The sequence below is a fragment of the Girardinichthys multiradiatus genome, chromosome 9, assembly GCF_021462225.1.
Source record: "Girardinichthys multiradiatus isolate DD_20200921_A chromosome 9, DD_fGirMul_XY1, whole genome shotgun sequence".
Lineage (NCBI taxonomy): Eukaryota > Metazoa > Chordata > Actinopteri > Cyprinodontiformes > Goodeidae > Girardinichthys > Girardinichthys multiradiatus.
Genome location: NC_061802.1, coordinates 23,790,742 through 23,806,517, shown reverse-complemented (window position 1 = coordinate 23,806,517; position 15,776 = coordinate 23,790,742). Strand labels below are relative to the sequence as shown.

General features: G+C 38.9%; 1 protein-coding gene across 7 annotated transcripts in view; it reads left to right on the top strand.

The window, feature by feature from the left end:
- ttll7 (tubulin tyrosine ligase-like family, member 7) overlaps window positions 1-15,776 on the top strand; it is a 94,907-nt gene that overhangs the window by 21,238 nt on the left and 57,893 nt on the right. For all 7 annotated transcript variants that reach the window (XM_047375191.1, XM_047375193.1, XM_047375196.1 and 4 more), the window contains 3 exons: window positions 2,156-2,372; window positions 4,487-4,651; window positions 8,911-9,069. In XM_047375191.1, the coding sequence (XP_047231147.1) occupies window positions 2,156-2,372; window positions 4,487-4,651; window positions 8,911-9,069 (541 nt within the window). The remainder of the gene's footprint in view (window positions 1-2,155; window positions 2,373-4,486; window positions 4,652-8,910; window positions 9,070-15,776) is intronic.

Here is a 15,776-nt window from a genome sequence, read left to right as displayed (position 1 = left end):
ATTGTGCTATCTGAAAAGTCTCGTGCTATCTCTAGAGTTGTGACTTTCACAAACAAACTGAATCTATTGAGCGTATTGATAACAGGAATGATGGGAACAGAATCACAGTTGCAGGTTGTTCCTTGTTCTTTATGTATATAATTTTTTGCAGTTTCACACAGGCAAACACACAAGCTCCTCCTTTGCTGCTCCACTGAGTGAGACAGAGAACAGGCAAAAGATGCAGTGTGGTTCACATGACTACATAGTAAGCAGGCTAGGGGATCAGAGGGTCGTTCTTCATTTGAAGTATGCAGCTTGCACCTTGAAAAGACAAAATCACAGTTTGAGCCAAGGAATCGTAGAAGCATCTGGATGCACTTTTCTGATGGCAAAAACAGTAAAAGAAAGTGTAATATTGGCTGTAAATGATTCTCAAACAAATTCTATCCCATCACTTCTCCCAGTGATTGTTTCCTTGATAGAATGAGTTATCCCGGCTGGCTTCTTGAAAGTAAATAAAAAAGTAATAGTCTTTTGAACAGTTCGTGAAAGGAATGGATCCACAAAATCCTATTTTCTTCTAAGAGCCATAAATCCAATGTCTACACTGTCTAAACCTGAATGAAAATCTCTTCAGTAGTTTCATTTTCAGTACCTTCTTACCCTTTTTTTTTTTATCTTCATCTGATTTTTAAACACATTAACAATACTAAAAATAGCTAACTTTGAGTTTTCTTCCTGCATTTACAACTTCTGCACTTAGTAGTTTTATTGTTAGCACAACGTAAGTGCACAAAGATATGGTTCGTTCACTAATCGGAAAATATCAGATTTCTGAGTTCCCGACGGGCCATTGACCACCTAATAATCCTCAGATTGCGGTCTCAAGCTTATTTCCCAGTGCATTTTTACAACATAGGCTGTAATTACAGAAACCATAGTCATGTTGCTCACGTCATATTTCTGTACCTTTGGCTTTAACCGTCAGGTCCACACATGATGGACTAGTCTTACAATTTTGTGAGCCGTGTTACTGCTTGCATGTGTACAATGGAGCTGGCCAGGCTGCTCATGCAAGCAATTTAGATTAAGCCAGCCTTAACTTTGAGTGATGGGTGATATAGGTCAGTTGCATTGCTTGTACATAGTGGAAGATTGTTCAGAAAATGACCCCACCCTCCCTAACCCAAACCCACACTAAAAGGAAAACTGCGCAGCCACATGGATGTCCACAAAATAACACAACTCATTCTTTACACCAACTAGAAACAGCCTGCGTCTTATAAGACTTGAGTGCCAGTGACATGAGGCCGAAGCAAATGAATCACAGTCGAGCTTGAAACGGAGCAGTGTCAGCTCCTATTAACCTTCGCACAGGTTAAAGACCCTGTCAGAGCAGCTGATGTACTGTGCTGTTCAGAAAGAGAGGAATTTTTGTTTTTGAAGAAAAATCAAAATGTTCTCCAGATGCTTATGAAAATTGCTAAAATGAGCCATCATTCTTGCTGTAGCCTTTTTTTGTATATTTGATTGATCAGCAGTGAAGAAATGCACCACAAACATTCTTGGCATAATAATTGCTCTGAAGAAACAAATAGTTTCCTTCTAAAAGTAGATCCGATGCTTACTTTGTTGTTCTTATTTACATCTTCTTTTTTTTTTTTTTTTACCAAAGATTCTGTAACTGTCTGGGTTCACATGGACACAAGACCATCCTTTTCTTCTTAATATGTAATGTCTTCATTGTGAGTTTTAGAATCATTCCCTGCATGATATAGACATATTTTAATATCCTCTCCACATGGTGGCATCTATTGTGTGTATAATTCATGGTTATTATCCATTAACTGAACAGAAGAAGCAGCCGGTCAAAGGTAATCTTGGGACATAAAGACAGGGAGTATCACCAGAATGGGCAGAGGAGCCGACCAGAAAAAGGTCCCTCAATTCTTCCAGATGATATATTGTAATGAAACACCTAAAATCAGTATCTTGTTTGCCCCCATTTTTTGACTTCAATATGAACATAAGACAGTACCAGTGTCATCAGTCTTGTTCATAGTCTCTGCTATGCTTCCATCTATCATTTTTTTTAATTATCTTCACCATGCCATCTTTTATTATGCCACCATAATTTGCCCCCCAAGGATTAATAAAGCCTCTCTCAATCCAGGATCTCGCTTATCCGCAACTGTGAGAAGCTGCCGGCCCAGGAGCACTTTATCGTTCAGGAGTACTTGGACAAGCCTTTCCTGATGGAGGGCTACAAGTTTGACCTGCGCATCTACATCCTGGTCACTTCCTGTGACCCGCTTCGCATATTCCTGTACAATGACGGCCTGGTTCGCATGGGTACCGAGAAGTACCACTCGCCCAATGAGGCCAACCTGGTGAGTCACAGACGAGGATGTTTGTGCTGTAGCTTTAATCTGTGTGGCAGTTATAGACACATAGCTTTTAACTAATAATAGCACAGTAATCCCTCTTTAAGTATCAAAATGCATGTCTACATGCAGAGCTATTACAGTAATTGAATATTGAAATTACATTCAGTTGCATTCATCACTCTGTGAAATGATAATAGACACTACAAAACACAGAAAATGTCCTCTTAAAATAACCACAGAACATATATTTACTCTTAAAAAATACTCAGCAGACAACAGATGCAGATCATTTAAGGTTAAAGCTGAGATTTTCTCTTGTACAAGCACACAATGTGCAGACAGACTGTACACAGACAGCTGAGCAAAAATGTCTGCACACCAGATGTTTTCTGTGATATCAAACTATTCATATTTGCCTTGAGGTTCTGCACCTGCTGAAGCACAGATTGTTGCAGATAAAGGAGATGTATACGCTCACATGCACACAGCTTCTTTTCAAGCAAAATATATGCTTGTGTTAAACATGTACTCATGCATAGACATCCTGGGCTCCTACAAAGACACAAGCTTGTATTGTCTTAGTTTATGACACATGACGGAGTGAGCAACGTCATGGAGATGGATGCTAAATTCCCCAGAGAGTGGCCGCCAGAGAGCCATCCGGGCCTGTAGTGGCCTGCAGGCATGTCGTTATGTCTCTGTAGGATAAGGACAAGGATGTGTTGTCTTTGAGTTTGAGGGATGGTGTTTAAAGACAGGGTTACAACAGTTATACGGTGGATAGTTGTTGTCATTCAATTTAATGATGCATGACCTATGAGAAAATATAGGCTATGCCGTTCCTACTGAATGCTTGCAATTTTTGTAATCTTAGATTGCAAGAAGAATACAGTTCGCTGTGATGTTTATCATTAATGCTCAGACTATATTTAAACTTTCACATTGTTAGTATGCAGTATTTATTAGTGCCTATTTTGGCAGCTGTTTTGAATAAATAAATTACTTGCTTTTGAACATGTAGCTAGATGGCGAAGACATCTGATCAAAATATGACACCTTAAGTTGTAATAACGATACCTATGATTCTTCACAAATTTTCTGAAGTTTGAAGGTGAAATATCGGTTTGCTGAGAAATTTAAGGAATAAATCCCACATTTTCTAGCACAGTACGATAAATTTCAGCCTGTTATCATTGCATGCATGAACACTTCTCTCTTTAGTGGACTTGTGTGCAGGTCACTTGGAGATTTCAAACATTTACTTTTTTAAGACATGTACCAAGCATGAATGTATTGGAAATGACAGCAGAGGTTAAATGCTTACATTTCTGCAGTAAATATACTGTAGTAGAAAACTATACACACTTCTTTAACTTTTTCACACTAAGTCATGTTATGGCCACAAATTTTATTTTATTATTTGTGGGTTTTTTTGATAGACAAAGAAAGTGTCTATCTTATAAAGTGTTTTATTTATTTTTTTTTACAAATGAAAATCTAAAAACTGTAGATTTGTATTCACTTCCCTGTATCTATACTTAGTGCAAGTCTTTGGTGGTACCTCTCTACAACTTTGCACATCTAGAGACCTAAATTTATGCAAATGTTTTTTTGCATAATACAAATTGGATTGAGACCATCTCTGAATAGCAATTTTCTAATCTCACCACATATTCTGAACTTTATTTAGGCCTTGACTTCAGCTGAACCATTCTAACAAATGAATATGCGTTGGTCTAAACCATTATTTAGTAGATCTAGCTGCATGTTTAAGGTCGCTGTCTTACATGAAAGTGAAGCTCTGCCCCAGGATTGTGAGTTTAGCTCCTTTCATCTTCCCATAAAATCTGGGCAGCTTGCTTTCCCTGCTGAAGAAACACCCCCACCAGCAGATTCAGATTCAGACACAAAAATCCACCTGTCTGACCTAGCCATACTAAATAGTTACAGTAAAAGAACAGAAACACGTAGGGTTCAAATCTAGTTTTGTAGTTTGCTTTATTTTAGTGTGGTTCACAAGATTCAGGAATTAAAGTGGTGTCTGTTTCTCTCAGTTTTTTGCCATAAAATATCTGGCTATTTCTTATGTTTGCTGTGGTGCCTCTCTGTCTGCACAGAGCCAGCTTTACATGCATCTGACAAACTACTCTGTCAACAAACACAATGAGAACTTTGAGCGAGATGAGACGATGGACAAAGGCAGCAAGAGGTCCATCAGTTGGTTCACCGAGTTCCTCCGCATCAACGACTATGACGTGGCCAAGTTGTGGGGAGACATCTCAGTGAGTGTGTCGTTTGCACGGACAGATACAAGCACATCTGGTCCCATGCATTCAAACTGTTTTAGATGTTTACTTTCACTAAAGAAAAGGGAATGTGCTACACAAAAAAAAACACTCCATAAATGCAAATAATATCCTCACATGTAAACTCTGAGTGTACTTTGATATATACAAATAGGTCGTTCCTACGAACCAACTTAGGCTGCGGACAATACACAGGTGGACTAATTAAGGTTTGATTTGCTTTGACACTGATTCGGGGAGCTACTTTAATTCTCGCCAAAACTCAGAAGAAGCATTGTTCCTGGAGGGCAAACTTTTCCCGTTTAACTCAACTGGCAGCTCATCCAGACACCTCAACCTAGTTAATTTTCTTTCATCATTGTTTGTCTGGAAAATGTATTTTTTTTTCACTACTTAAGCTGCATCCATGCCTGTCATGCATTGTTTTTTGTTTTTCTATTTTTCTCTTAGTTATTTCTTTTAAACCATCTCTTCAGGGTTCTGTTCATGTTTTTTTTTTTACCTTTTACCTGGACCCTTCGTCCATAGTCGTGTAGGTTCTATTGTCCCTTGGTGCTTGTTCTCTCCTTTCTGCTTGTCATGCTACGCTTGTATTGGAAATGAATTCTCATTGGTTGATACGCTCTTCTCAAGGCATAATTTAATTTCTTTTCTTCATAAGCTCTTTTTCTTCTTTTTCAGTTTGTATCTTTCCTTATGTTTATGCTTTTACTTTGCAGAGTTCTGGGTTGAAGTTAGGATTTTTATTCTTATCTCTTAACAATCTTGCCACTGTGCTTTTTTGAACTATCTGATGATACAGAACTTTGTTTCATGTTTACTCTGTTCCCTCTCCTCTTTGAACATTTTCTTCCAGTAATGACCAAGTAGGCTGGTGAGACTCTTGCCTCCAGTGTTAATATCAGAGATTTGTGGTTTCCTTGTCTGGGGGTCCTAAACACATTGTGCGTAGTTTTTATGTGAACTACTGCAAAGCAAAGATTAAGCTTTTTAGAGCTGGTCTAAACTTGTGGACAGGGCCTGACTACAAATGGGCTGGTAATAGATTTTTCTTTGTTCCACACACACTAACAATCAGCAAGAAAAGTAACAAAATAGTTTCATTTTCAACTTTTGTTATTGTTTAGGGGCATGTTGTTTTATATGTACATTTATTTACATTCTTAGCAGAGAGATGTTATAGAAACTTGTGTCTTATTCAAAAACTGTTATATAGGCAATTTTTAATGAGACAAATGCACTGAGAAGTGGGCCGGTGACCGGAGTCGACCAGTTTTTGGATTTGACAGACTCAAACCTAGCCAGTGGCAATTAGATGTTTAAAAATGAAGTCACAAGAAGCACAGAGATGTAAGAAAGACATGAGGTTTAATCAGCATACATAAACCAAGAGACAGCAAGAGCTTCAGCTGATAACAGGAAGGCTCATCAAACTACTCTAAAGTTGCTCTGGGTTTGGAAATATTGGGATCTTTTTGGAAATCTGAGGAATACCCATGACTGCTTTTTAGTGATGCTAGCAGGCGCGTAGTTAGACCTGCGGATGTTTTCTGAATAGCCCCGGACTTCTTGATAGAAGAAATTTAGAAGTATTAAAAATATGCAGCCACAAAATGGTATTGGACTTCACCTTTTTATTTAAAAACAATCAGATTGTTTCAATTGTGTTCCAAATAATCACGTCCCGCTCCACCTAACCTGACAATGAGTTAAAAGGAGAAGACAAAAAATAGTTATTTGTTACGCGCACAGCCAGAGACGGACTCCATTCTGGTGAAGTCCAGAACAGCAATTTACACCAGGTCGACCTGCCTCCTTCATTACCTGAAAAGTTACACTGAGCGGCTCGAACAGAGATCATTTCAGAGCAACCGTGGAGCCAACCAGAGAGTGGGACCCTGGTGGGTTTGTGTTCAGGAACAGGTGGATGCCGAGCGGTATAACCCAGACGAAGGTAGCGGTAAAAACTGAATGCTGACTCGGAATGGGCTAATTGTAAGTTACAGCTAATCACTGATTCACCCAGCAAGACATGAGGTGGAGGTTCACTCTGAGCATCTTCAGGGTCATGATGAGGGACTTTCACCTGAGCTACAGGTGAAGTTAAATGATCTGTGATAGAAAACAGTAGCAACCTTCTCTGTGAGCTTCTAGCCGGATTTGCATCATAATGTGAAAATGTCTGGTGCTTTATTTCAGTCAAAATAAAAGCATTTAATCCTAACGTAGCTGAACACATTAAAAGGTCCTTCAGATCATCACATTGATCTCATGGCTGCAGCCGGTCTTAGAGTCTAGTTCTACATGTAGACAGAAAAAAGTGTTGCTCAATGAACCAGGAAAATATCTCCTGGTTCCAGTAAGACTAGTAGAAGGTTCAAAAGTAAACCTCCCTCTTCTCTTTCATATCTTCGGTGCTGATTCTAAACATACAGTCTGGCTTTAAAGATACAGCATAATTAAGAAATAAATCACAGGTGGACCATTGATTATTTAACTATTTTATTTTTCTGAATTACACATGTAATATTATATAAACTAAACTAATTAAACAAGGATACAGTTTTACTGAAGGTGAGACATACATACCATATGTATACAGTTATTAATAACTAATATTAGTACCGATAAGGTCCAGGATGAGGCTCTATGCTATATTTTAAACACCACAACTTAACACCCTTTCCTTTCAAAGCGTTTAATAGTAAGAACTGCACTAATGTCTCACACAAGGTATGAAGTCACCTTTGTATTTAATGTAAATGATTAATGATTGATCCAATTATGGCAAGGGGGATAGAAAAAAAACACTTGAATGCTGTTTTTAAATCTTTCTATATAGCCTTCAAAGAAAAATTAGAATTGGCAGGTCAAAACTTTAGAAAAACTAGAGCCACAAAATTCTGACCTTACGCATCACTGTTCAGCAACTTCTAATTTATTTCTAACATCTTGTTTTATAACTAAATATTTTAATTTTCCAGTGCTGTTCTGCATAAATATCATAAATATCTGATTCTGTGCTGTCTCTGTGTTATTTTCTTTTTTTTTATAAGGTATATTCAACATACAGATTAGGTCTTGTCTGCAGCTTAAACACATTTTTAGACCAATCAAAACATTTTTAAATAAGAATCGTTTACAGTTTATACACAATGTAAGACAAAACTGTTTGAACAGAAACCATAACAACAATGTAACAGGGCTTATCTATAAGTCAGAATCCATATTTTTACTGATCAAGATGATAAGACAAAAAGAAAGACTAAAAAATAAATAAAATTGCCATATAAATTCTGTATAACTCGGATGCACAGGCGCACACTGGCAAACATGAGTAAATTAGTGGCACATTCTGGTGGCACAGGATAAGGCGATAGGTGATGTGGGCAAGGACAAAGAACAGGCAAATACATAGAGCTGGAGCTGGGGTTTCGGGGTAGAGACGTTTTAGGGGGAGCAAGTTATGGTGCTGAGTAGCCTGTGGGTAAACAGTAGATGGCTTGACATATAGGTGGAGGTGCATGAAAACACACATGTTGAAAAAAGATCAGGAGGGTGCAACCTTATCAGGCTAGGGCCAGACCACCTTACCCCTTCCTCTCTCCTGCACCCAGCAATCAAGACTGGACTGGGCAAAAGTGCAGGCCAGCAGCACCGCATGGCGCCTGCCTGGTAAAGAGAAGCTTTGTGCAAAGTGTTTATGTGTGTGTCAGACTGAGCATGTTTGCCACAGTGGTGCAGGCCAGTAGGTAGCAGCCAGCAAACATTTGGGCAAACACAGATGCACGCAGGTTGGACGCCACTAGAAACACAGATGGACCAGCACCAACTGTGGAAAATGTCTGTGTTTGAAGGGAATTCAAAAACAATCTGTGCCAGTAATAGTGTCTGATTATCAGCTGGTAATAACAGGCAGTGGAAAAGAAAAATCTTACAATAAATAGTAGTTTTTGTAATGATTGTCTCTTCTATGGAGGCTGCATTTTTGGGTCCAGGTTGTAGCTCAATTCTTTCATTGTTACTTTTACTCCTGAATCTTCACTGTATTTTTTGCTTCCAGAAACAATTAAAATACTTAATAGTTTTAATGAGCAGCTATAAAACTTGACCCTGACTTTGTTAGTGATATTACCAATAACTACTCAGTTGTTTAAAAAGAAAGGAAAAGTATGCAGGTTTTGTCAGTAAAACTTTGTGATGCTGTTGTGTTTTTTGTGCCTGTTTCCTGCCAGGAATTGGTGGTGAAAACGTTGATAGTGGCCGAGCCCCATGTGCTGCACGCCTACCGCATGTGCCGCCCCGGTCAGCCACCAGGGAGCGACAGTGTTTGCTTTGAGGTCCTGGGCTTTGACATCATCCTGGACCGCAAACTCAAACCCTGGCTGCTGGAGGTACAGATCTGAATAGATATGTGCTTGTTTATAAGGACACGCTATTTGTTTCTGATCTTCTCCTTTGACTTCCACTCCCTGGGGCTATAAAAGGTAGCGTTTTATTTTTAAATTTATACAATATAGTAATTTAATTATTTTAAATATTTTAATAGGTTAATTTTTAATAGGTTATTTTTCCATTTAGTCAACATTGTATTTTATTACTTGTTGCTATAGGATTGACAGCAGTCCAACTAAAGTGCATAAGAAGTCAACAAAGGAACAGATGATTTTGCTTACACACCATCTCCCAAAACTGAACACCCACTCAGTAACGAGTATCCTATTTATGAACAGCAAAGAGATACTGAAATGAATTTAAAGCAATGCACATGATGCATGTATTATTACCAGCATTTATGCAGAGATATGCCTTCATATCCAGGAGCTTAATAAATAGAATGGCTAACACATATATTAAGGGTGTAAAATGTAGGTCAGGATCTCAGTTTCACTACAAAGAACCAAGGTCCTCATTTTGTCAACTCCTGCCTCTCAAGTGTCAGTCATTCCAGAGACACATTGAAATCCACTCCAGGATTTCTGCCCCGCCTTGCTGATGTCAGCCAGTCAGTTAAAGAGTGACCTAAATCCTTTAACCCAAAGTGGCTGCCCCCCACCCCCCTTCCCACAAATTGGACTGAAAGATTGGAAATGCTGCATGAATCGTAGTTTGTTTTTCCTCCTCATGCTGCAAAAAAACAAAATTCAAGTTGCAATGTTGCAAAAAGTGAAATTCTGAGTTGTTTTTTCAGTGATTACTGTTTCATATTTTTCTTAATTACACAATGTAAAAGTTGAAACTAGTCTTATTTGTTTGCTTTTGTGGAAGAGTTGCAACTTGAAACAAAAAGATGTACAAGAGATTGCACTGTCTTTGACTGCCATGACTTTGTGTGTGCATGTGTGTGCTCGAGTGTGTGTGTGTGTGTGTTTCCATGTGTGTGACACAGCAAACAGCCGTGAATGCAGTTGTTCCACTCCAGCAGTAATGATCCCCCCTGTGCTACCAACAGCTCTCTATAACGCTCATCAATTAACATCCTGTATACACACACACACACACACACACACACACACACACACACACACACACACACACACATTTAAACCTACTTCTCTTTCATGCAGCATTTACAGAGACAATCATTTATTTCCAAAATTCAGCTGATTAGTGAGGGCATTTTTGAAAGCATAGTGACCCTGTCTGCAATCTTTGTTTTAAACTGTCAAGCCTTAAAATAGCTTTATTTCTACTTTTCAACTTGTTAGAGTGTGTATTCCTGCATGCGTGCTAAACTCCGGAAGCCCCAAAGACTGGTTGCCACAACCGGTGTCCTATAGCAAGCCCCCAGGCCCAAATTCCATTTTTCAGGACATAATTTTTTTTAGCACCACTTTGGGGCAAACTGAATATATTTAAAAAATTTCACCATTTTTTTTCTATTCCTTTTGGTGCAAAAACTAAGAAACCATCTCAGAAAGTGAAACATGATGAAGCCACAGAGGTTTGTTTTGAGTTTGTGCATTTTCTTCATTGGTGTCACACTGAATTATGAGTGCCAAGCCTCGCCGGAGCCATACCCAGACCGTTGTTCCGACAGTGTTCTCCCTTACTCTTCAGGATGTCGATCCCGGTTGTTGAACATGCAAACTTGCAGCCAGGAAATGAAAGTTCAACCTGTGTAGACTCAAAGTCGGTCGGATACCTGAAAGCTAGATGGTATCATGTATAGGAATCTGTCAGATGATATTAGTTGTGCCCTTTGAATTTGCACTTTTGTCAGCCGCCTTCTGAGTGTATCATGGTGAATGAGGTGGAAAAAGAAACATTCCTGCAGTTTACCATTTCCATTTTATAAACAGAAAAAAAATATTTGTATTTTCCTTTATTTCTTTTTTTAATAATAAGAGATATTCTAATTAGTGTAATTACAATTTTGTTTTAAATTATAGGACAGGTTTGCTCTAAGACTGTTATTACCCTAAAACCTCAGCTTTCTGAAAGCAGACAAAACTGCTTACTGGAAATATATTCCTAAAGAATTCAAACATGATAGAGAAAACAGTCCATAGAGCTGCACACACCTGCTAAATAGCTTGTCGCAGGGGTTAAAACATAGAAGACAAGGGCGATGACTCTCAAACCAAGGGGAGGCATCAAACAAACGCATTGCGCTCAAAGCAAGTATCGAAAGGGGAGAAGAGAAGGGGCGAAAAAAAGGGAGACACAGGCTTTTGTGTGATCCTTATCTTCATTCAGCAGAGTTTCAACATGAGTTTTACCTTCTATTGACATTCAAAACATCAGTGCTACACAGACAGACACACATAAACACACACTTGTCCAAATGGCGTAACCCGAGACATTCAGTTTCATTAAAACAGGTCCAGACAGCATCTGTGTCTCGTATGGAGAAGGCGTTTCATTGAGCCGTGATGTTCGCTGCACACACACTCACCGGTGCACACAATCTGCTTGGACTGTAGTTCCTTTTATCAGAACTGGGGTTTTTGCTCTGAGGGTTTCATTCAGCATTCTCTTAGTCTTCTGAAAGAAAGAAATATATATATATATATATATATATATATATATATATATATATATAAATATATATATATATATATATATATATATATAAAACAATAATCAATGCACATTCCCTTATAAATTGTTAATGTGGATACCGATACCTTAAAACTTGTGAGTGCCAAAGAGAAGGGCACATGACTTCAAATCTAGTGCGAGCCGTAAGGACTGCATTTACTCAATGGGCAAAAGAGGGACAGTGTCATCCTCCCCTGCACTCCTTCACCCACTTATCCAGGGTCCATGTGCTATAAGCCAGCATGACAAATGGTGCCAACATTGGTGAGAAAAATTGCAAAATATTATCAGACGTTTGAAAACGGGGGATGGGAGAGGATAAAGTAAATACAAACACACATGTAACCACTAACTATGGGTTGTTATGGCATTTTTATTGGTTGATAATGTTAAGTAACCATAATTGTATAACAGGATCTAATTGCTTTTATTTAAAACAGTTAGTAGTTTGGCCGGCAACAGTGTAAGTTTCATAAAAGTGATAAGTGGAGCTCTTTTAGTGTCCACACCTTGACCGTCTGTGTTTTTCGCAACTGGAAATATTTCAAAACTGCCGGATTGTTTTTTTTTCTGCAAGTACCATTGAAGCCATATATTTACTGTATAAAAAGAGGCAAAAACATTTTTACTCACTGTACGACATTTAATGAGAGCAAACATTTGTGGTTTTACTTATGTTAGATCATCAAAACAATAAGAGATTATTTTAGCACTTTCCTCAAAGTCAGACGTTTGCATACCACATTTCATTAATATTTATTTCAGTTGCCTTTTAAAATGTATGAATTGGGTCAAGCATTGTTTGTATCCTTCCAACAGCTTCTCACAATTTGTTGCTGGAATGTTGACCCATTATTTCCGATAGAAATGGTGTAACCAATTTTCTTCGAGATTGAGATTCCAAAAAAGCTGTTACAATGATCCTAGCATATCATTTGGTGGTATGCTTAAAGTCATTGTTATGTGTCCTTTAATACAGTCTATGCAAATATGTTATTTTTGGTTACATCATAAAAAGCAGCCTCCCTTTAGCCAACAGTCCAGCAGTGCACAGCAACAGATACTGGAGCGGCTCAATTTCAATACAGCCAGAGAAAACTTTGTTCCCTCTTGCAGTTTCTTTGGCATTAAAAGAACTTTAAATTGCAGAAAAGATGTGAGGGGAATCTTGTATTTTTAAAACTATGATTTCTAACCACTCATACAACAATAACACCAAACCATTGTTTATATCTGAATCTCAATGCAACAAGAGCCCAATTTATGTTCTCATGAGTTTCTGATGGGTAACAATGATTCCCACTGCTATGATCAGTGGACTGAAGGCTACCCTCATTAGAAGCTTATAAGCTCTGGCTCACTTCTTCTTTCTTTTTTTTGTTGTTGTTCATTGTTTCCCCTCATCAACCATAAAACTCCAGCTGCTCAGCTCTAACAAAAACCAAGTGTTTGTAATGAGCCTAAAAAAAATTTAAATTTGCTCGGTCCCAAGGCAGATTATTTTTATTTTTATTTTTTTAGTGGAGGGCTCCCAACATCTTGAAAGGCTGGTTGGTCTGCTTGTTAGAGATGCAACAAGCATGCAAAAGTGTGCAGCATCTGTGAATCTAATTTTAATTTGTGTTCTTGTCACATTTGTGTAAAGCCTCAGTGATAAACATACATCACAAGTCTTGCAACTTAGGATGTGTCTGTGTTTTTGTGTCAGTGTGTCAACAGTCTGTCTGTGTGTGTGTGTGTGTGTGTGTGTGTGTGTGTGTGTATAGTTCGTGAGTGTGGATGCCTGGACCTAGTCGATGCTGGAATAGGCTTCTGTAATGTGTGTATGTATGTGTGTGGTTGGCCATCCTCCAGCCCACAACCCATTCGTTTTTATCCACTCAAAGAGCCAATGAGGGATTCGGCTTAAAACACACACAGACCAATTCAGGAAGCAAAGAAGGGAGACGAAAAGGAAGAAATCTATTTTGTCCAGTTTTATGGTTATTTAGAAGTCATTGTTTGTGACTGAGACACCATCAGACAGCAGCACAAGAGCGGCTTGATTATTGATGACAACTAAACTTGTATCTCTCGCTTCATCTCTTGTACTCCTACCTCCAGTCCTTCCTCCATTTTAGCGTGTCTGTTCAAAGTGATTGGCAGCTAATGAGGCAAGCATGGTTGGGGTCAACTGAGGCACAGATTTGTTTGTTTCTCTGAGCCTCTGCGTGTGTAAGTGTGTGTGTGTGTGTGCATGAAAAAGAGAGAGAGACCAGCCATCATGGCAACAGACTACAGCAGACCTCTTAGCCTAAGGGCAGCAGTTCTTTGCCCCTTCCTGCAACTTTCCCCTCTCTGTGGTCTGTACCCAATTGTTTCAAGATGAGTTTGGTTTTCCCTGTCCATCCCTTATAGTCAACATAATCCAGACTTCCTTTCTGTTCAAATGTAATAGTGTTTCTATGTGTGTGTGTGAGAGTGAGTGTGTGTGTTTGTGGTGGGGGGAGGTATTTGGTGGGAGGCATTCTGCACTGGCAACTGTAAACAGATGCCAAACACACATATTGTGTCCTCTTTCTTTTCTATCTCCAAACACAAGCAGATAAACTGTTTTCAGTTTCACTTTTAGAGGCTGAAATGAACATTTTATATCTGAGTTTTTCACGCAAGAGTAAAGAGTAGCCATTTAAAGCTTCTTAACTGTTTTCTGGTGGCTTTTAGAGCAGGAATTTGAAGATTAGTCTGCCTTTCATGTATATCCACAGGAAACGCGAGAAGAATTTCCTAACCCCTGAAACAGCCGAGTCAGACATTATCAGGTAGTCAATGCGATTTAGTGTGAAACTTACTTAGTACTAAATCAGTACACATAGTTTTCATCCTCAGATGATTGAATTATATGGGGTAAAAAATAAAAGTATAAATACATTTTGATATTCTAAATAACATTTCATCCCCTTGCAGTCCCCTCCCCACCTTTGATTTAATCTTTGCATGTTTGCAGGATTTATTCTTGTTGTAATATACGTGTTTCTTACCTCAAATGGCATGACCTTCTATTTATGAACCCTAGGTGGCAGTATTGACCTGTTATCCTCTGTTTGGCTTATATGAGCTTTATTAAAGAATAATTAGAATGATTTATGGGACTGTCTGTCTCTATCCACATCCATTTTCCCCCAACATGACTATTTCATGGAATAACTATCAAATTAGGTGAATGCAGGCTTTGTATGTGGGGCAGTTGAAAACATACTCCAACATTTATCCATTCATCATCACACGCATAGCGGTTGGTGACTCCGTGTGTGTTTTTATGTACATGTGATTGAGAAGGAATGTCTAAATGGCATGTTTATTGAGCGGCACATGAGACTGTTTTGTGTTACGGTTATGTATGAGGAAGGTTTGGTAGACAAACATACAAGAATATTTTGACAGTATATACCAGTATGTTAAATTATACAGGACATTTCTGTTTATTTAGGGCAGGCATGTGAGAAAAAATTGTCATATTTGTGTTTGCAAGCTTCATCATAGTTGCTTTGCATCTTTAGAAACAATGCTTGATTTCATCTCTGTATGTCATTTAAAAAGTGTCCCTTTCTCCCCATCCCCTGCCTCTGAGCTGAACGTCGGCCCCCTCGCGCTTCAGCACCGGCAGCAGCCCGCCACGCTCCGCTAGAGTTTCCCTGTGTCCGAGCGAACCACAAGAAACGCCACAAAAAGAACAGAACAGTGATTGATAAGACGGCTGAAACAAGAGAGCGACTAAACAGGGCGTCTAGCTGTCTGTCTGTCTGTCTGTCGCTCTGCCACACACGCTTGGTTTCTCTCTCTCCCTCTGTCTTCCTCCTTCTCTCTGCCACCTTTTCTTATTCCACCATTGTGTGGCAACAAACACTCCTTTCTGACAGCGGCTGAACTGTGCCGATACTCTTTGAGTGTGCGGGGCAAAATGGGAGGCTTGTCAAAGCAGTGGTTGTTTACCCTCTGCCAGAAATAATAAGGTGGGGGGTGCTGTTTTTTCCTTAGCGATTAATCACCAGCAGACCTTGTGCTTGTTTTAGCGACT